At 25.5% G+C, this 23,641-nt stretch overlaps 1 protein-coding gene across 3 annotated transcripts in view; it reads left to right on the top strand.

Moving 5' to 3' along the window:
- The window catches only part of LOC111689609 (elongation factor-like GTPase 1), a 191,983-nt gene that overhangs the window by 42,266 nt on the left and 126,076 nt on the right, over positions 1 to 23,641 (top strand). The window contains exon 5 of one of the 3 annotated variants that reach the window (XM_046952768.1): positions 20,202 to 20,617. The exons of the other annotated variants lie outside the window; for them this stretch is intronic. Within the exon in view, the coding sequence (XP_046808724.1) occupies positions 20,202 to 20,212 (11 nt within the window). The 3' untranslated portion in view covers positions 20,213 to 20,617. Of the gene's footprint in view, positions 1 to 20,201; positions 20,618 to 23,641 lie in introns of those variants that run through there. 3 annotated transcript variants of the gene reach the window in all.

Below are 23,641 nucleotides of genomic sequence, written 5' to 3'. Positions count from 1 at the left end.
TCTATAGATTACTCTGTAGGCTGATCTATAGATCACTCTGTAGCCTTTTTTATAGATCACTGTATACGCTGTTCTATAGATTACTCTATAGACTGGTATATAGATCATTATATATATGGGCGGCTCTATAGATTACTCTGTAGGCTGTTCTATAGATTGGTCTATAGATCATCTACAGATCTATAAACTGGTCTATGGATCACTCTTTCTTTATTTTATTTAACATTTTTAGCTTTATGCTTGTTGGGTTACTAAGATCCATAAGATCTTAATTCATTTGCTCTTAAAACCTTAATCATCCATCCTTCAATGTGTAGATTAGAGAAACATAAAAACATTATTTTCATTGCCAACTTAAGTATAGTCGAACATGACTTCAAAGTTCAATAAAGTGTTTCTCACAAAAAGAAAAATAAAGATATTTTTCAATTTCTAAAATTATTTCCTTCTTTGGGATGGAATTAAGTTTTAGTTTTATTTTAGGTTTCGAACAATTTGTGGGAAACACTGCCAGAAAGTTATTTTTACAACATTTTTTTCTTGTTTATTTGTGCTTAATTACTACAATTCTGGAAGCCTTCTTAGACAGTCTTGGCAGAAATAGTAGAGAAGCTGAACCTACTACATCTTTTTAATTGGCTTAATTTTTTTTTAATTTATTTTCTTGGTTTGTTTTAAATATGTTTTATTATTTGGTCATTATTTAAAAGGTAATTAAAAGTCAGTATTTTTACACAAATTTATTTATTTTATGGTGTTGAAAAAACAACTTTTAATCTTAATTCTATGTAATTAATTTCATTATAATCTCACAGACGATATTATTTAATTACAATGTTTAACACATTAATAATGATTAAACATGAAGGACAATTTTATAAAAAAAAGTTTATTTAAATTGCGCCAAACAAATTGCCAGCACATTTAATAAATTTTTCGTTTGCGGCAACTCAGCGCTTTGGTTGCTGTGACATAAGCAGCTGTTTTTTCCAACAAATTCAGTTGTCCTAACTAAACTTAACTTAAAAACTTTCGTTTAACTTATTTCCCCCAAAACTTTTATTAATTTTCATTTCAAAACGTTTTCCTTTGGCATTGTCATACGTGTGCGTTATAAAACATTTTGTTTTTTCAAATTGAAATGGAAAATTTATTGGATCGTAAACTTAACAGGCCTTGCTGCTGATCATCTTCCTTTCTAAATACGTTTTACTTTGGTAGTTTTTCTTTTTTCTCATTCGTAAATTGTTAGAAAATAGAAATATTTTTATAAACTCTACAAATAACAATTTGATTGATGGCGTTTCTTGAAAGATCGTTGCTAGTGGTGGTGGTGATGGTGGTACTAAGAGCTGCTTTGTCTAGCACTTAGTAACTTTTTGTTATTTATTTTTTTGTGTTTGTTTTTTTTTTCATTTAGATTTTATTTTATGTTTATTTTTTACATGAATTGAATTTAAAAAGAAAAAGCGCTACTTGAAAAAGTTTTCGTAATTTTTTAAAAGAAAAATACTACAACTAACTGAATAAAAATGCCATTGCTATTTATGTAGTCATATTTTGGTGAGCAGAGTAGTCAAGGAGAAAAATCATTAAGTTTTCATTAGTTTTCTTAAATATTTTTAATAGATCAGTGTGAATGTTTCGGTCTATAGAACAAGTCCTTAGATTGTTCTACAGATAAGTCTATGGTTTGATCTGAGTATTCTATAGAACAGCCTATATATAGAATGATCTATTAACCAGTCTATAGAGTGATCTATAGAACAGCCTACAGAGTAATCTATAGATCAGCCTATATATGCAATGATATTAAGACCAGTCTATATAGTAATCTATAGAACAGACTATACAGTGATCTATAGAAAAGCCAATAGAGTAATCTATAGAACAGTCTATACAGTGATCTATAACACAGTCTATCTATAGAAAAGTCTATAGATTTATCTATAGACAAGTCTATATATTGATCTACGGACAAGTCTATAGATTGATCTTAGAAATGTCTACAGATTGATCTATAGACAAGTCTATAGATAGATATACAGACTTGTCCAAAGATCAATCAATAGACAAGTCTATAGATTGATCTATAGACAAATCTATAGATTGATCTATAGACAAATCTATAGATTGATCTATAGACGAGTCTATAGATTGATCTATAGACAAGTCCTTAGATTGATCTATGGACAAGTCTATATTGATCTATAGACAAGTCTATAGAGTGAACTACAGAGAAGTCTATAGAAAGATCTAAAGACAAGTCTGTAGATTGATCTATGGACAAGTCTATAGATTGAACTCTAGACAAGTCTTTAGATTGAATTCTAGACAAGTCTATAGAGTGAACTATAGACGAGTCTTTAGATTGATCTATGGACATGTCTATAGAGTGAACTGTAGACAAGTCTATAGATTGATTTATAGACGAGTCTATAAATTGATCTATATACAAGTCTATAGATTGATCTATAGACGAGTCTAAAGATTGATCTATAGACGAGTCTATAGATTGATCTATAGACAAATCTATAGATTGATTTATAGACATGTCTATAGATTGATCTATAGACAAGTCTATAGATTGATCTATAGACAAGTCTATACATTGTTCTATAGACTAGTATATATATTGATCTATAGACAAGTCTATAGATTGATCTATAGACAAGTTTATAGATTGATCTAAAGACAAGTCTGTAGATTGATCTATAGACAAGTCTGTAGATTGATCTATAGACAAGTCTGTAGATTAATCTATAGACAAGTCTATAGATTGATCTATAGACAAGTCTATAGATTGATTTATAGACAAGTCTGTAGATTGATCCATAGACAAGTATATAGATTGATCTATAGACAAGTATATAGATTGATCTATAGACAAGTATATATATATTGATCTATAGACAAGTCTATATATTGATCTATAAACAAGTCTATATATTGATTTATAGACAAGTCTATAGATTGATCTATAAACAAGGCTATATATAGACAATTCTATAGATTGATCCATAGACAAGTCTATAGATTGATCCATAGACAAGTCTATAGATTGATCTTTTAATTAATAGAGTGTTTTATAGACAAGACCATATACAAGTCTATATATTGATCTATAGACAAGTCCTAAGATTGATCTGTACTAAAGTCTATAGATATAATATTCAATAGTTAATTCCTTTAAAAGTCTTCTTCATCCTCCAAATGGACAAGCAAACAAACTGGACTATAAGATTTCTTTATTTGTAAAACAAGAAAGACAACTGGATATAAATAAAAAAAAACTTTAGTTATGAAAAATGCAAACATTTTTTTCGCGTTTCTTTATTTTTTTCAGTACAAATAGAATGTGCGCATAAAATTTAACATTTATGAGATACCATCTGACCCCTAAAGACCATTTTCAACCTCACAAACTTACTAGCAGCTAAAAGCTATTCATACTATATAAAGTTTTTCTTTCCTTTTTTTCTCTATGAAATTCTAAAATAAAAATATTATTTATGAGAAAAAAGGAAATGTACGACAAAAGAGGATTTTTATACAAATAAACAAGCAGGAGTAAGCTAAGCATCAGAAACCTAGAAAGGAAAAAAAAAACAACTCCAAAGAGAAATTGTAGATGCAGCCAGCATATGTAGAAATAAAACCCCCATCATATATGATGACAAAAAGCCAAAATAGACAAAAAAAGGCTGAATGAAAAAAACATCAGGCAATAAGAAACAAAAAAATAATATGCATGTTGCATATTCTTTTTGAAATACTGCCCCTGCCTTAATGTTGTGCATACTCCTAGCACATCACATACATAGTTGTAAGTGTCTTGTTGTTTAAAATAAAATAAAATAAAATACATGTATGCAGAATGTTAAATCAGTGATTAGCAATTTAAATTTAACAAGACAAATCTTTTGAGTCAAACAACAGGAAGCAACATAACTTAAGAAACAGAACATCATCACCACCACCAGCAAGATCAGTCAGATCAAAGTACCCACCACATCATTTGTTCCTATATAGTTGCAGACTATTGTTGTTGAGTGGTCATTGAAAATTATTAAATAAAAATTGCTTAATTTTAACCCTTGACTGTTGAAAAATTTTATTTAGTTCTTTAAACTTTTTGGATTTTATTGTTGTTAAAAATTTGTAAAGATTTCTGTCTCTTTTGTCAAATCAACCCATTTCCTTGCTTTCTTGTTATTTACACGCCCCAATTGTTTTTTATATTTACTCTGTTTTTAACAGACACTCCTTAGGATGTGACCCAGCTACCCACCCACCTTTCTAAATCTAACAAAAAAAAAAAAAAAACAGTTTACGTTTATGCGTTTTCCCATGTCGTTTTACGTGCAAATGTTTCATTTAACTTTCAATTATTTTCTGTAAATTTTTCTATCTCTCTACTATTGGACTTGTGTCAGGTGAGAGTTCATGTACAATTTAAAAGAAATGTTAAAACGGTAGAATTATCTATCAAAAGGCAAGAGTGAAAGTAAAAAAAAATTGTTTAATTGTTAGGAAACAATTGTTACTTTCCTAACATGTAGTTTAATCACAATATTTGTGTTAACAACTCAAAATGTTAAGGAACATAGTGAAAGGTCTATTTGCATTCTTTACAATCGCTTACAAGTAATTAGAAAAATCAGTCAATATCTTTACGCAGAAACTGACTAATGAACTTGAAAGTATTTATATAATACATTATTAATATGGCATTATTAAAGTACTTTTATGTAATTAAAACGATATGTATATGTATGTTATTAGGTAAGTAGTTACGATTGCAAGTCATTACCAAATTTTTGCTGGGATACTTTACTTGATAGTTATACCGTAGCCGAAATGAGAGCAAAAGTATTTAACTCATCTTATTGCTTCCGTAGCTAAAAAAATTTTTCAACAATTTTTTATTAATAAGAATAACTCGTTTTTTAATTCACAATAGCCAAGTTATTTCAAATAGTAACTTACTTGTTAAAAACGTTTTAATATTATTTAGTTGAACATACCTGAAAAGAAAAAAATAAAAATTTTTAATTAAAATTATCATAGAATATAATATGTAACTTTCGAAAAACAATTGTAATAGATTAATCTATTGAAATGTGAAACATTTCATAAAAAAATTTTCAATTAGTTTTTTAATATCAAAATCCAAAAGGTTTCTTCATAAGCAAGAATTTAAAACAGTGATAAGCAAAGCGCTCTTTTATGTTCTACTTTATTACTTTCTTGCTTTTTACTATCATACTCTCTTACTTTTAACCATATTACTCTCTTTATTATTACAATTTTACTCTCTAGCTTTTACAGATACGAATACAATCTATGAGCACTCTTACTCTCTGCCGATACCAGCTTTAAATTGCTCTCAACATTAGACAAAGTGTTTTTTGTAAATACCCATAGGTTAGGTTATCGTATTGTGGACAGCTGCTTCAAAAGCAGTTCATTTAAGTTGGTCGGATTGTGTTACTCTAGAGGCCGCAGAAGTGTGTTCTGATGTCAATCTCTGCTTCCAGAACTAAACCAACCGGTTTTATGTATTATGAAGCATAGGATATTCTTCAGGCCTTCCTTCATGCCTGACAAGAAGGCTTCCCTGTTTTCAGTCAGCGCAGGGCTATAGCAAAGTAGATGCCATATCGTCTCTTTTTCTTCATTGTTATGACAACTTCTGCAGTTGTTATTTATACAACTGCCTATAACACAGTGTCCTTTTATTAATGATACAAGTGGTCTAAGATCATTATATAAAGGCCAAATAGACCTCGCGATCTGACAAGAGGTTTTACTGAGCGAACTAATTTGGGCTTTCTCATACAGATCGGTAAGATCATAGATCAGTAAGTTCATAGTCTCCTGACGAAAGTGTATATGACATAGTGTCGTCTAATTATTAATCTGCTCTCTTCGAAAGCCTATGCACAGTATAAATCTGAGAGAATCATATAGAGGCTAAATAGACCTCGAGATCTGACAATTCATTGAAAACAAGTTTCTTACAGTTCGTAGTCTCTTGGCGAAAGTGTCTATGACACAGTGTCCTCTAATTACTGAGATAACCGTTCTTATCTGCTCTCTTCGAAAGCCTATCTACAGTCTTGATAGGAAAGCATTATATAGATACCAAATAGATCTCGCTATCAGACAAGTGGTTTCATTGAAGCACCTGATTTGGTCTTTGCCATAAAATTCATTAAGAACATGTTTCTTACAGTTCGTAGTCTCCTGGCGAAAGTACCTATGACACAGTGTCCTCTAATTACTTATAAAAGAGTTCTTTTCTGCTTTCTCCGAAAGCCTCGCGATCTGAAAAGAGGTTTCATTGAACCACCTGATTTGGGCTTTTCCAGTTCTTACAGTTCGTAGTCTCCTGTCGAAAGTGCCCTATAATTACTGATACAAGCGTTCTTTTCTGCTTTCTTCGAAAGCCTATGAGCAGTCTTGATCTGAGAGCATCATATAGAGGCCAAGGAGACCTCGAGATCTGACAAAAGGTTTCATTGAACCACCTGATTTGGTCTTTCCAATTCATTAAGAACAAGTTTCTTAAAGTTCGTAGTCTTCTGGCGAAAGTGCATATGACATAGTGTCCCTTTATTACTGGTACACGCGTTCTTTTCTGCTTTCTTCGAAAGCCTATGCACACTCTTGATTTGAGGGCATCATAAAGAAGCCTAGTAGACCTCGAGATCTGACGAAAGGGAACCACTTGATTTGGGCTTTCTAATTCATTAAGTTTTTACAGTTCGTAAGAGAGATACCAGTAAAAGCGCTGATTTCTTGCTTATCCAACCTCGGGTCATTTATGGCTATTTTATTAGCTATACAGTTATCCGTGACCAGCAGCCTATATCAAAATTTTACTTTCATTTCTTTTTCACCATTTCTTTAAATTTTCTACACTCAATTATAATTTTCCAAATAGAAAATTACAAGTCAATAACAAGCACTTTGGGGTTTTTGAAAAAAAAACTCTTTAGTTGAACCAAAAGAAAAAAAAACGTTTATTTTGATCTAAAAGCCCAGTTTAAGTTTGTTTGTTGGTTCGTGTTTAGAAATGTTTGTTTAGATGAAACCACTAAGACGTTTTTTTTTTTCACTAAACAACATGATGCCACCATTAAGGCCACAACAATCGAAAAGAAAATCGAAATTAACCTTAAGGGAAAATATATACTAAACAATAAAAAAAAACATGCATATAAAATAGATTTAAAAGAAAGAAAATTATAGAAAAAAAGAAAACCAAAGACCAACAGAGAGTTTTGGACTTAATACAGAGTGTCGACTTTGGTTGGCATTGAACTAGAAATTAACCACAAAACCGATGGAGGAGAGTACAGTTTAACAATAGATGAATGGACAGACAGACGGACAGATGGACGGACGGACGGACGGACGGACGGACTGATGGTTGGACTGAACAACTAATATACTACAAAGAAAAGATTATTAAGGTTGCATTAGCAATAAAAAAAATCATGATTATAATAAACATAAAAGAAATGAAAGCATTTTAAATAAATAATCTAGATAAAAATAGAAAAAAATAAAATCAAAAAGAAAAGAAAATAAAAATAAAGGTTTTTGCATGATTGATTAGATTTCCGCTTGTAAAAGCAGAAATATATACAATTTGCTCTCTTTTCTATAAAAAGTGAAAAGTTTTAATTTAATTTTTAATTTAAAGTAAATTAATTATAATTTTTATAATTTTGTATTCGCTAGAATGAAATTCAACCTTCTCTTCAATGAAATACAGTTTTTCATGCAGTTTTTGGTTTTTTTCTTTTAGAAAATCACTGTGGCATGTAAATTGTTGGCAATTGTTTAACAATTAACAGTTAAATGCTAAATAATGTTAAACAAATAATAACAATTGTCCATATTATTAACATTATGCATTTAACATGCAGTTATGCTTTTTCAAATAAAAATGCATTCACTCCAGTGGTAAATTCATATTTTGAAAGCCTTGAAATTATATAAGAGTGCATAAAAATATTAACATACATTAGTTTATTGTACCCTGCATCACTATAGTGGTATTTGTAATACCTAAAAATATTGGTGCTACATTCATCTTAAAGCAGTCGCGGATCCAGCTCGAGTTTTTGAAGGGGAGAACTTTTTTTCACTTACTTTCTTTTTCCTTATATTTATATTTTGTATGAAGAAATTGCAGTTTGTGGGGGAGGAGGTTATCCCTTCCCCCCGTGGATCCGCGCCTGTCTTAAAGTATACAAATCGGCTCAGAATCACTTTCTGAGTCGATTTTACTATGCATAGACGTCTGTCCGTCCGTCTGTGTGTTTTATATTTTGTATGAAGAAATTTCAGGTTGGGGGGGTGTTTATCCCTTCCCCTTGTAGATCTGCGTCTATCTTAAAGTATACCAATCGGTTCAGAATTACTTTCGAAGTCGATTTTACTATGCATGTTCGTCTGTCCGTCCGTTCGTCCGTCTGTGTGTTCATAATAACCTTGCAATCTTGCAGGATGGATTTGGCACATAGATTTCTGCATTATTTTGGCTAGCCCCCATACAACCGTACCCCCCAAATAGAACTTTTGAGCTCATAATTAAGTTAAATGTTGTAGTATCTCTGTAAAAACTTGTTCAAATATTAGTCCATATGATACTGCCAGTTTTCGTAATAATCGGGTGTCATTTGACCTAGACCCCATATAAAGCCCCTTTCTAAAAATGTCATGAAGGTCAAAATTCAATTATAAACACTTATATCACTATTGAAATCTGCACATACATAACATTAATGTAGTCGTTTATCTCTCTACCAAAATTAATAAGAACATGACCCATGATTACCTTTGACCCACATATAATTCCTCTTTTAGAAAATATCTTTTTTGTCAACAAGTTGTTAAAATAGAATGAGCTCAAGATAAGATTTTTTTTTAAAGATTTTTAAAGATTTTTTTTTAGAAAATGTTCGGTTTTTTTTAGAAAATTTTCGAACACATCTTTTAAATTAAATTTTCTAGCATTTTATCTTTATATAGAAAACGTTCTCTTTATGTAGGAAATTTTTAATCATTTCCTCATTTTAAATAAAATTTCTGAACATTTTCTCTATTTTTATAAAAATTGTCGAACTTTTTCTCTTTTTATATGAAATGTTGGAACATTTCCTTTTTTCAAAATAAACTTTCAAACATTTCTCTTTTTAAATAAATTTTTCAAACTTTTTTCTTTTCAAAGAACATTTTCGAAATTTTTTTTTTTTAATAAAAAATTTTCAAACATATTCTCTTTTTATAAGAAATTTTTGGAAATTTTCGAACTTTACATTTTTTCGAATTTTCGAACATGTCCTCATTATAAGAACATTTTCGAGCATTTTCTTCTTTTATAGAAAATTTCCTGATTTCAAATAAAATTTTCAAAAATTTCCTCTTTTCAAATAAATGTTTGCACAAAATTTTCTCATTTTATAGAAAATATTCTAGCATTTTCCATCTATATAGAAAACTTTATCTTTATATAGAAAATTTTCGAACATTTTCACTTTTCTTATAAAAAAGTTTTAAATATTTCTCTATTTTAAAGAAAATTTTCCAAAATTTCTATTTTTATAGAAAATTTTGGAACATTTCCTCATTTTAAAGAAAGTATTCGAACATTTTCTCTATTCGTATTAAGTTATGAATGACTTTTTTTTTATTTCGAAAACTTTCTAACCTTTCTGCTTTTAAAACAAATTTTGTTTTTTTTTATAAAAATTTTTCGAGTATTTGCTCATTTTAAAGAAAAATTTCAAACTTATTCTATTTTCTTATAAAAAAGTTTCGATCATATTTCTCTCTTTCGAAGTAAGAAAATTTTCGAACATTTTCACTTTTCTTATAAAAAAGTTTTAAATATTTCTCTATTTTAAAGAAAATTTTCCAAAATTTCTCTTTTTATAGAAAATTTTGGAACATTTTAAATAAAATTTTTAAACATATACTCTCTTTGTAGTAAATTGTGAAAGATTTTTTTCGATAATGTTCGAACTTTTTCTCTTTTTAAAAAAATTTTGCTCTTTTTATAGAAATTTTTCGAACATTTACTTATTTTAAAGAAAATTTCGAACATTTTCTCTTATAATGAAAATTTTCGAACATTTTCTCTTATAAAGAAAACTTTTGAACATTTTCTCTTTTCTTATAATAAATAAATTTTTGAATACTTTCTCTTTTGATAGAAAATTTTTGAAAATTTCTCTTTTTATAAAATAAAAATTTGTTAAAAATTTTAATTTTATAGAAAATTTTCGAAATTTTCTCTTGTTTTTAATTTTTGAAAATTTTCTCTTTAAAACAAATTTTCAATAATTTAAATCTTTATGTGACATTGAGATTTTTCTTTATATCTTTCTATTTTAATACAATTCTAGGAATTTTTTTCAACCTTCCTCAATCCTCCCACAAAATAAGGCTTCTTGTTTTCTTCAACAGGTTGACAATCAATTTTACCAGTTATTGTTGAATTTATTGACAATTTATTGTCGATATCAATTTCATAATATTTGTAAAAATTTCAATATATCTTGTTAAAACAAAATACAATAATAAAACCTTTTTCTTGCTGTTTCTTTGACGTTTTTTTTTCTATTTATTGCTGTTGACAATACACACATACAACTTGTTGTTGCTTCCTTTTTCTGTGCAGCAACATCAACAGCAGTAGCAGCAGCAACAACTTATGTTTTACTTTCAATTCATGGTTTATTGATTTTCTAGGTTAAAAACAAAATCAAGATCTTTTTACTCGACTCTGCCTTTTGGAAACAGAATGAAATGGAAAAATATTGTTTTTTTTTTTAAAGAAAAACTTGTTCAATTGTTTTTTTGTTTTTCAAGGGAACAAAATCAAGAGACACATTAATGTTTAAAACAATACAACAACAAATTTATACAAAAAGGTCGATTGGTTTTGATAAGTTTTCTATTTAAAGAATTTTTAGAAAATTTGCAAAAAATTCTACATTTTATAGAAAATTTCAAAATTTTCTTTTTAGAATTTTTTTTAGAAAAGTTTTTCTTCTGTAGAAATTTTCTAAATATTTTCTTTTATAGAAAATTCCATTCATATAAAATATTGCTTTAACAACACCATTTCATTTGTTTAAATCAATGTTCCCCGAAAATTCATTTTATGCTGTTCATATCTGTCCATCCATCCATTTGTCTGACTCTTTCTCTATCTTCAAGTGTCCCTGCAACTTGTTGTATAAACTAAGTCGTTTTTTTCTATTTTGTTGTGTTTTTTTTTTTTTGCATATTACAAGACTTTTTATTTGAAAATATGTTTTAGTTTGTAAATTCTTTTCACGTTTTTATTTTTTTAAAAATTAGTTTACACAAATCAGTTCAAAATAACTCAATGTGCAAATGTTTTACTCTCTTGTTGTATCTTGATTGTTGTTGATTTTTATCATAAACGATACAAAATTTTATGGTCTAAATATTTTAAAGATTAATGTCGGCAACTTTGTAATGTCTTATGCTGAAGATTGAAGGTTAAAAACAAAATGTAATTTCTGTGGGAAAATTGTAATTCAGTCAGTGTATATTGGCTTTTGTGGGAATTATTGTCAAAAGGAAATATTTTTCATTGCAGATTGATACAATTTAACGAAAACTTACAAATTACTTTTAAATCATTTCAAGTTACCTTTAAACTAGAAGATTGGTCATATGCCAATGTATTTTTTCCTATCAAGCTTCCCCGGAACTAGTTCCGAGGTTGACAAATTCAAAGAACTAGTTCCAGAAGCGTACCAAAGAACGATTGTCGACTCTATAACGCTTCCTCAGAACCAGTTCCGAAGGTGACAATTTCGAACAAAAATCATTGGTCTCAACTCAAAACTAGAACGAGTTCAGGCTAAAATCATGTGTTCTAGAACTAGTTGTAGAACTAATATAATTTTTCATGGGTTTTGTCTTTTTATAGAAATATTTCAACATTTTCTTTTATTATTGAAAATTTTTGAACATTTTGTCTTTTTCTATGAAATTTTTGAACATTTTTCTCTTTTTATAAGAAATTTTCAAACATTTTCTCTTTTAAAAGGACATTTTACAATAATTTTCTTTTTATAGAAAATTTTCGAATATTTTTCTCTTTTCCATAGAAATCTTTCGAACATTTTCTCTTTTCCATAGAAATCTATCAATCATTTTCTCTTATTATAGAATTTTTTTTAAATACTTTCATTTTATACAAAATTTTGGAAAGTGTTTTCTTTTTGAAAGCAAATTTACGAACATTTTCTCCTTTTATAGGAAATTTTCGAATACTTTGTATTTTTATATGAAATTTTTATAGTAAATTTTCGAATATTTTGCTTTTTCATAGTAAATCTTCGATCATTTTCTCTTATTATAGGAAATTTTCGAACATTTTTTCTTTTTATAGAAAATTTTCGAACATTTTCTCCTTTCATAAGAAATTTTAGAAAATGTTGTCTTTTTATTGGAAATTTTGAAAAATTGTCTCTCTTTTTAGGAGATTTTCGAACATCTTCACTTTTTATATATGAAATGTTAGAATATTTTGTCTTTTTATAGAAACTTTTTAAACATTTTCTCTCTTTATAGAAAAGTTTCGAAAATATTGTGTTATTTATAGGAAATTTTAGGACATTTTGTCTTTTTATAGGAAATTTAATAAAACACATTCTTTTATTATCGTTAATTTTAAAACGTTTTGTCTTTTTATATGAAATTTTCGAACATTTCCTCCTTTAATAGGAAATTTTTAAAAAGTCCATTTTCTGTTTTTATATGTAATTTTAGAAAATTTTAGAAAATTTTGTCTTTTTATAGGAATTTTCAAATATTTACTTTCTTTATAGGAAATTTTCGAAAATTTTGTGTTTTTTATAGAAAATTTTAGGACATTTTGTCTTTTTATAGGAAATTTTCAAACTTTTTCTTTATTAATAAGAAATTTGAAAACATTTTCTCTTTTTATAGGAAATTTTAAAATATTTGCTCCGATTATAGGAAAAGTTTGAACATTTTCTCCTATAATATAAAAGTTTGGAATATTTTGTCTTTTTATAGAAAATTTTTAATATTTTAGAATTAGAATATTTTAGAATATTTTTTCTTTTTATAAAAAATTTTCGAACATTATCTCTATTTTTTAGAAATTTTTTTGAAAAATATTGAGCTTTTTATAGGAAAATTTCTTAAATTTTTTCTTATTATAGGAAATTTAAGAAAAGGAATATTTTGTCTTTTTATAGAAAATTTTCGAAAATCTTCTGTTTTTATATGGAATTTTAGAATATTTTTTCTTTTTATAAGAAATTTTCGAACATTATCTCTATTTTTTTAGAAATTTTTGGAAAATATTGTGCTTTTTATAGGAAAATTTCTTACATTTTTTCTTATTATAGGAAATTTAAGAAAAGTTTATCTTTTTATAGGAAATTTTCGAATATTTTCTCCTTTTATAAGAAATTTTGGACATTTTGTCTTTCTATAGGACATTTTCGAACATTTTTTTTTCTTTTTGTAGAAAATTTTCACTCTTTATAAGATATTTTTGAAAATATTGTTTAATTTTATAGGAAATTTTAAAACTTTTTATCTTTTTATAGAAAATTTTAAAAAATTTTCAATCTTTATAAGAAATTTTCAAACATTTACTCTTTTATTAGAAAATTTTGGAACAATTTGTCTTTTTATAAAAAATTTTGAAATATTTTATGTTTTTATAGAAATATTTCGAAAATTTTATTTTTTGTAGGAAATTTTCAAATTTTTTCTCTTTTTTTAGGAAATTTTGTTTTTTCATTGGACATTTTTGAATATTTTCTGTTTTTATAGGAAATTTTCTTCTTTAAAAAAATATTTTGGAAAATATTGCGTTTTTTTAAAGGAAATTTTTAAAAATCCTCTCTCTTTATAAGAAATTTTCAAATATTTTCTCTTTTTTAGGAAATTTTAGAACAATTTGTCTTTTTATAAAAAATTTGCAACATTTTTATAGGAATATTTATAAAATGTTATTTTTTTGTAGGAAATTTTCGAATATTTTCTGTTTTTATAGGAAATGTTGGACATTTTGTCTTTCCATTTCTTTTTATAGGAAATTTTCTCTTTAAAAAAAAAATCGAAAATATTGTGTTTTTTATAGTAAATTTGTAAACATCTTCTCTCTTTATAAGAAATTTTCAAATATTTTATCTTTTTTAGGAAATTTTTGAACATTTTCTCTTTTAAAAAAATAAAATTTTCAAATATTTTTTTTTATAGGAAATTTTTAAACATTTTCTCTTTTAATAGGAATTTTTAGAATATTTTGTGTTGTTAAAGCAAATTGTTAAAAATTTTCCTTATTTTATTGGAAATTTTTAAAAATTATCTCTTTATATTGGAAATTTTCAACAGTTTTTCATATTATACGAAATTTTAAATCATTTTGTTTTTTTTATAGGAAATTTTCGAAATTTTTTCATTTTAAAGGAAATTTTCAAACATGTTGTCTTGTTTTAGGAAATTTTCAAAAAATTTCTCTTTTAATAAAAACTTTTCAAACAATTTCTCTTTTTATAGAAAATTTTCGAATTCATTTGTAAGAAATGCTTAAGTGTTGCCACAGAAGAGGTAAAAAGAGGAGAAGGTCTATTGTAGAATATCTTAAACATAACTACTCTTCTCTCGCTCTTTTTTTCATCGGTCTGTAAATCATATACTTCTAAGTATTAAACAATAAAAAAAAAAAAATTACGAAAGTTTTAAAACAAAAACATCTTTTAATCTTTAAAGTAAAGCTTTAGGGGGAATTGTGTTGTGTCTAACTATATTATGATTATAATTTAATTCTATTCTATGATGTTCCATTTATATTATTTTTGTACTCTACTAAGAGTAAAAAAAGAATGGAATATAAAAATCTATTGTTATTATTCTTTTCAAACTAGAAAAAAACGTATTATTTTCATTGTGTTTTTTTTCAACTTTTTTTTTCTTTATTTTAGCTTTAAAATACAATTTTTCTTTTATATTTAAACCAATTTAAATCTCTTGTTATTATGACTGTTTGGCTGGTTATTAGCTGATGCTGCCTTTTGCGGCTGCTATGTTTGTTTTTTATTTCTCGTTTTTTATTTCAAGTCATAAATCTATAATTATGGAAATTTTATTCATGATTGTTTTATTTCTCTACTGTTCAGTTCAGTTCAATTCTAGGTTTATTTTTGTTTTATTTCCTTTTTCTGTTTTCTATTTAACAAGTTAATTTATGTTTTTTTTTTCTAAAATTAACTGTTAATTATTTGGTTTATTGTATTTAAAAGATTTTTATTGTTTTTTAACTTAACACTATTTTTTTAGTTTAGAAGAAAATGCATAAATTTCAATTAGACTTGATTTAATGGAAATTGTTAAATTTTATTTGTATTAAAACATAATTGACATAATTTATATTTTAACTATTTGTCTGTCATATGTAATTTGGCGTCAAAAGCTCAACAGGTGTCTTAAATAATATAAAATATACTGAACAATTTTCTCTATTTAGAAAAAATTTTTAAAATCTTTGTTTTTGTAGAATTTTTCATTTTATAGAAAACCTTCTAAAAATCTATCTTATTAGAGAAAATCTTTAAAAATCTTTTACTTTTTATAGAACATTTTTCTAAAATTTATCTCTTTATTAAATATTGTTCAAACATTTTTTTTTTATAGAAAATTTGTAAAACTTCTATTATTAAAGAAAATTTTCCTCTATTATGATAGAAAATTTACTAAATTTACTCTTGCTATAAAAAATGTTCCTGTTTATTTCTTTTTAAATTTCTCTTTCTATAGAAAACTTTCAAAAATTTTCTCTTATATAGAAAATTTAGAAACATGTTTTTTAAGGATAATTTTCTCTTTATATAGATAATTTTAAATATGTTCTCTTTCTATAGACAATTTTCAAACATTTTCTCTTTTTATAAAACATTTTCGAACATTTCTCTTTCTATAGCAAAATTTTCGAACATTTCTCTTTTTATAGAAAATTTTGAAAAAAAATGTTCCTTCTAAAGAATGAACATTTTTGAACATTTTCTCTTTTTATAGAACACTTTTGAACATTTCTCTTTCTATAGACAATTTTCGAACAATTTCTCTTTCTATAGAATTTATTCGAACAATTTTTCTTTCTATAGAAAACTTTGGTACAAATTCTCTTTCTTTTGAATGATTCAAACATTTTCACGTTTTATAAAAAATTTTTTCAACTTTTTCACTTTTTATACAAAACATTTTCAGTTTTTGTAGAAAATTTACAATAATTTTATAGAAAATTTTCTTTTCCTTTAGATCGTTTTTAAAAAGTTCTTGTATTGAATTTGTTTTTGAATATTTTATCTTTTTATAGAATTTATCTTTTATTTTTAGAAAATTTTCATAAGAATTTTTACAGTAGTTTTCGAAAAGAAGAAACCCGATCTGGAAAATGTTCAAAATTTTTTCTCTTTTTATATTAAAATTTCGAACTTTTTACTTTGTATTGGAAATTTTCGAATGTTTTCTCTTTAAATAGAAAATTTTCGAACATTTTTTATAGAAACATTTTGAACCATTTTCTTTTATAAGATATTTTTGAACAATTTCTTTTTACATAGAAAATGTTTAAACAGTTTCTATTTTTATAGAAAATTTTCTCTTTTGAAAGAAATTTTTCTAACGTCTGCTAAAACATCTTCTCTTTTTATGTAACTTTTTTCGAACATGTTTTCTTTTTATAGAAAATTTTTGAACATTTATTATTTTATAGAAAATTTTCGAAAATTTTCTCTTTTTGTAAAAAGTTTTCGAATAATTTTTTTTATAGAAATTTTCGAACATTTTTTCTAGAAATTTTTTGAACATTTCTTCAAAAAAAAGAAAATTTTTAAATGTTTTCTTTTTCTAAATTTCATAGAAATTTTTAAATATTTTTTATTTCTTTTCTTTAAACATTCTCTCTTTTTATTGTAAATTTTCAATTATGTTTTCTTTTTATAGAAAAATTTCGAAGATTTTCTTTTTTTATACAAATTATTCTTTCTTTTTGAGAGATTTTCGAAGATTATCTCTTTTCGTAGCAAGTTTTCGAACATATTTTTTTATTGAAATATTCCTAAATTTTTGTAAATTTTCTCTTTCAATAGAATATTTTTAAAAAGTTTCTCTTTCGATAAAAAAATTTTCGAATACTTGTTTTTGAATTTTATACACATTTTCAAACAATGTCTCCTTATATACTTAGTAGATTTCTTTAAATTTGTTTCTTTTTTAAGAAAATTTTCTTGCAATTCCTCTTTTAATTAGAATTTTTCAAAAATAGTTGCTTTTAATAAAAAATTTTCTAACATTTGTTCTTATAATAGAAAATATTCTCTTCTACACCTCAAATTTTTTTTAATAATTTTAATTAATTAACATTCTTCTTAACTTTTTTCTCACACTCTAACCAACAAAGTTGAGAAAACTTTATAAAAAAAACCTTAAACAACAAGTAACAAGAAAAAAAAACGAACTGTTTCTAATCTATCTATTCTTTAATTTATGCCTTAAAACCGTTAAAATATTTTACATAATTCTATTTCTATTTCTCAAATTCGAAATCAAAACTATGATGTCTCTTGTCTACGTATTCATTCACTGTTCTATTAACATTATTTTTTAAACAATTTAATTTCAAATCACTTCAAACAAACAACATCTTCTTTTGGGGGAATGTGGCAGATAGACAGACAGACAGACAGACAGACAGACAGACAGACAGACAGACAGACAGACAGACAGACAGACGAACAGGTGAAGTTTTTAAACTGGTTGTCAATTGGCCACAATCATACTTAATACAAGTATTAAAAAAAAAGAAAAAAACCAAAACATGCAGTCAAAATTCCATGACATGATTAATGGGAGACAGAATATTACAGAGAAAGAGATAGAGAAAGAACGTTAATATGACGACTGAACATTTCTTTAACTGATAATGAAAGATTGACTATTGTTTTTTCTATAAATATTTATGAGTTAAATACATAGTAGTATTTTTAAAAAATAAATTAGTGATAGAATAAACATATGTATGTTTGTATGGGAGAAAAAAAAAAAAAAAGAATTAAATAAACTGTGTCAGTAGTGCAAAAACATCAACATTGTGATTTTTGTTTAAACTTTAAAGTTAAGACAGTTAGAATTGTGTTAAAAGACAAATTAACATTTTGATTAATTTACAAATTTAACATAAAATTTGTTTTAGCATTTGTTAAACAATAAAATTTTATAATAATTTATTTTCGTTTACTGTTATGAGAAGAGATAAAAATAACAGTTTGTTGGAATTTTTTAATGATTAATTTTAAGAATTTTGCTTTCAAAAATATTTTTTAAACAAAGCTTTTAATATAGTAAAAAAAAAAAAAAAAAAAAAATAATGAAATGAGTTTTGAGCAGGTGAGTTGTAAGATTACTGAAATGCTTTATAAATTAAACTTCTGAAAAAAAACTTTATAGTAAAAGATATATCGAAACTAGTTTCTTAGGAAAAGCTTTATTCTTAATAGAAAAAAGCTTTATAGAACTCATATAAAAAGCTTATAGGATAACCTATATAGAATGATATAGAATAAACAAAAAACACCCTCAATAACAAAGCTAACAGAATAAGCTTTATAAAAAGCTAACAGAATAATCTTTATGAAAAGCTTTATTGAAAGCTAACATTATAAGCTTTATGAAATGCTTTAAACATAAGCTTTATTAAAAACTAACACAATTATCTTTATGAAAAGCTTTAAAGCTTTATTGAAAGCTAACAGAATAAGCTTTATGAAAAGCTTTAAAAAGAAGTTTTATTGAAAGCTATCAGAATAATTTTTAATGAAAAGCTTTATTAAAAGCTAACAGAATAAACCTTATGAATAGCCCTTTAAACAAGCATTATTAAAGGCTAACAGAATAATTTGTGAAGTGCTTTTGAAAAGCTTTAAGAATAAACTATATGAAAAGCTTATAAACTAAGCTTTATTAGAAACAAATAGAATAACCTTTTTCTAAAAAGCTTATAGAATAAGCTTTCTGAAAAGTTTATAATTAGTTTTCAGAATAGCTTTTAGAGTAAGCTTTATAAAAAACTTATAATAAGCTTTCTGAAATGCCTATATTAAATCTTTCTGAAAAACTTCTATAATAAGCTTAATGAAAAGCTTATATAAAAAACTTTATAAAAAACTTACTGAAATGCTTATATTAAAGCTTTCTGAAAAGCTTATATAATAAGCTTTGTGAAAAGCTTATATCATAAATTTTCTAAAAAGCTTATATAATAAGCTTTCTGAAAAGCTTATATAATAAGCTTTCTGAAAAGCTTATATAATAAGCTTTCTGAAAAGCTTATATAATAAGCTTTTTGAAAAGCTTTTATAATAAGCTTTTTGAAAAGCTTTTATAATAAGCTTTTTGAAAAGCTTTTATAATAAGCTTTTTGAAAAGCTTATATAATAAGCTTTTTGAAAAGCTTATATAATAGGCTTTCTGAAAAACTTATATAATAAGCATTCTAAAAAGCTTCTATAATAAGCATTCTAAAAAGCTTATATAATAAGCATTCTAAAAAGCTTATATAATAAGCTTTCTGAAAAGCTTCAACAAAGTTTCAAGAATAATCATTATTAAAGGTTTATAAAAAGGTTCTAGAATAAGCTTTATTAAAAAATTTGTAATAAACTTGTAGACTAACCATTATAAAAAGCGTTTGATAATAAGCTTATCTTATGTACTAAACATTATAGAAAGCTTATGGTATCAACTTAATAGAGAACTTTTAGAAAATAATTGTTTATTATCAATGTAATTGATTACACAAGTATTTTTAACACTCCCCAAAAAGCTTAAAACATTTGATTCATTGTAATGCCATTTATAAAGCTTTTAAAACAACCATTAAAAAAATTTGAACTTATTTCCAAAAGTTCAAACTTCTACATCATTCTTAATGATTATGTCAGTTAGTTAACTGCTTCATAAAATCTCTATTCTTAAGTTTTGTATTAATTCTTATCGGCTTCTACTTTATTTTCTTTTTATCAATTAATTAACAATATTTGTTTTCTTCTAAACAAAATATATATATTTTTGCTAACCATTTCCCTCTTGTTTATTTTCAGGTAAGTGCTAAATATTTGTGTCAACCAAATGTCTAAATAGCCAACCAAAGAAATGCGACTTAAAAATCATGATTTCATTGCTAATGAACGTGAGTAAAAATATATAAAAAGCAACAAATCTGCTAGAATATACATGCTACATAGCTTTAGGTAATGGTTCTCTTGTTTGTTAAATCATGTCATCTTCAGCCTCATCATTCTCACTATAATTTTCGTCATCGTCTATTTACTAATAAAGTATTAGAATGATTGGATTAGAGGAGGTTTCTTTTTCATCTTATTCATGTGTGAGCTTATTGAAAAAGTTTCAATTAAGTTTGTTCAAGTGTTTGTCTTTTCAATAAGAAAGACCGCAATTATTATTGGCCTAAAGATATTGGCCGACCATAATATCACAATATTGAATATAAACAATTTTTTAAAGTGGTTTTAAAGAAAGAAGAAAAACAAAATGACTTGGCAACAACAAACAACTGTGAATTAAAAAAAAAAAAAAAACAAAAACACCAATCATGATTTATTGTCATCATGTAGAGACTAGAATTTTTAAGGGAATAGAACGACTAGAATTAATGCTTTAATTGATTGAATATAGCTTTAAGCTTTTGAATTTAAAAAAAATAAAGCTTTCTAAAAAAAGGAATCTATTTATAGCTTTGAAAATATGCCTTCAAGAAAACTTTGGAAGGAAGATTTTGTAAAGGGCTTTTAAAATTAGCTCTAAAAAATACATTATCAATTAAGCTTTGTAAAAATTGGAACATGTTTTATTAAAAACTTTTATAATAATCATTCTAGAGGGCTTTTAAACTGGGCTCAAAAATTTTAAATAAGGTATAAAGAAAGATTCGAAAATAAGCTTGAAATAAGCTTAATAGAACAATTCTAAATCAAATTGTCTCTTTGAAAAAACGTCATATCAATATTTTGAATAAAAGCGTTTGAAACAAGCTTTATGGAAAAGAGGAAAAAGCTTTTAAAAAATATAGAAAGCTTTTGAAATAAGCTTTATAGAAAGCTTTTGAAATAAGTTTTATAGAAAGCTTTTGAAATAAGCTTTATAGAAATCTTTTAAAATAAGTTTTTATAAAAGTTTTAAAATAAGTTTTTAAAAAGCTTTTGAAATAGCTTTATAGAAAGCTTTTGAAATAAGCTTTATTGAAAGCTTTTGAAATAAGATTTATAGACTGCTTTTGAAATAAGCTTTATAGAAAGCTTTTGAAATAAGCTTTATTGAAAGCTTTTGAAATAAGCTTTATAGACAGCTTTTGAAATAAGCTTTATAGAAAGCTTTTGAAATAAGTTTTTATAAAAGCTTTTAAAATAAGTTCTATAGAAAGCTTTTGATATAAGTATACAGAAAGCTTTTAAAATAAGCTTTATAGAAAGCCTTTGATATAAGCTTTATACAAAGCTGTTGAAATAAGCTTTTGAAATAAGCTTTACTGAAAGCTTTAGAAACTTTTTAAATAAAGTTTATAAACATCTTTTGAAATATGTTCAAAAGAAACGTTTTTAAAATAAGCTTTCAAAATAAGTTTTTAAAAAGTTTTATAGAAAGTTTTCGAAACAAGCTTTTGAAATAAGCTTTATAGAAAGCTTTTAAAAAGCGTTAGAAAACTTTTAAAATAAAGTTTATTGAAAGCTTTTATAAGTTCAAAAGAAATGTTTGCAACAATTTTTGCAGTTATCATTTGAAATGAACTCTTCACTATGAAATTGTTTTTAATAGATTGGTATCAAGTTTTTTGAATTATCTTGAATGGAAGACTTTTGGTAAAGCTCTTTAAGAATTTTAAATAAGTTTTTCCTAATGATTTTAAAATAAGTTTTTAAGCAAAACTTATCAAAGCGTGATTTTAAACCAATTTTTAACGAAAAATGTTTAAATAAGTAGAAATAAACTTTTACCTAAAATCAAAGCTTTTTGTAAAGCTTATTAAATAGGAGTTGGAAAAAGCTTTTTAGAAAGTTTATTACAAAAATTTAAAAATGTAATTGATGGAAACTCTATATAGCATAGTCTAAACCTTTATATTGAATATTAGGGAAAGGTTTTGTGAAAAGTTTATGAAATCCTAAAAAGTAAATAAGATTTTTCTAAAGCTTAAATAAATGCTCAAGGCTGCAGTAGGGTATCTTTGTAATCTTACATCGTAACAAATAATTTCTAAACATGGCTCTTTTTTTTCTTCATAACACACTTCTAAAGAAATTTTGTCGTCTGACTTGTCTGTGTGTTTCTATTCTTCCTCATTCTTTCAATAACATTTTTTTTTCTACACTTCAATACACTTTTTCAGTTCAAACCAAACCGAAAAAAAATAGTTACAAGAAGTCAATTTTTGTTTATAAAATAAATAAAAAAACGATACAAAGAAAAAAGTCTACAAATACAACACAAAAATCATACAAAACAATTGTTATTTTAACAGAAACACAAAATTATGTGGCATGCAACTTGCAATATTGAAGACGATAGCAAAAAAAATCTTGAAAAAAAACAGCTTGTTTTCAATAATAATGTTAAGGCATGATGGCATACAAAACAATTTATAGGTCAGTAGTAACAAATTTGCCATAAAATGTAGGCGAATACATGTTTAAATTTTATAAATTTTGTATCTAACACAAAACAAGAAGAAAAAAATGAAGGAAAAATAAAAGAAAATTGAGTTATTATTAAATTCCAAAAACAGAAATCAAAGAAAAATCAATTGTGGTGCTGGTGGGCTGGCTGATTGGCTTTAAACATTTCTCTTATGAATTAAACATAAATTTTTGTCTGAATTTTCAGCTGGGTTTGGTCTACGAAATCTTTTACTAAAAATCACCAAAATATAATTGTAATTGACAAAAAATATTTTTGACCAAAAATATTTCCCATAAAAAAAATAACACATATTTGTACATTTTGTGAAAAATAATTGTATGAATTATACATCCATAAACTGGGTGTTGAAATTGATCTCTTTGAATGCAGTTTGATAACTTTTTTTTTAAGGTTGCAAAACCGGGTTGGTGTTTGGATGGTGAAAAGAATTGGAAATATGATACAAAGTTGTAAAGACATTGTTTATTCTAATTGAATTATTGGCAAATCTGACTTTGTCTAAGTTGTCTAGTTTATAATTTATGTTTACAAATAAAGTGGAAAATTTATTTAATTTTTTTTAAAGATTTGCTGATATTTTCACATATGCCATGCATTTATTTTTTTTGCTTTTTTCCAATAGCAACGAAACGATTATAACAATTTTATAGGACCAGTTTTATAGAAAAAAGCTTTCTGGAAATATCTTTGACTTCAAGTTCTTAATAGAACTGAACTGGAACTGAACTAGAACTCAACTAGAACTCAACTAGAACTGAACTAGAACTGAACTAGAACTGAACTAGAACTGAACTAGAACTGAACTAGAACTGAACTAGAACTGAAC

Source organism: Lucilia cuprina, chromosome 5 (genome assembly GCF_022045245.1).
Source record: "Lucilia cuprina isolate Lc7/37 chromosome 5, ASM2204524v1, whole genome shotgun sequence".
NCBI classification, from domain to species: domain Eukaryota; kingdom Metazoa; phylum Arthropoda; class Insecta; order Diptera; family Calliphoridae; genus Lucilia; species Lucilia cuprina.
The sequence above is the reverse complement of the archived record's forward strand: the minus strand, read 5'-3'. Positions and strand labels throughout refer to the sequence as shown.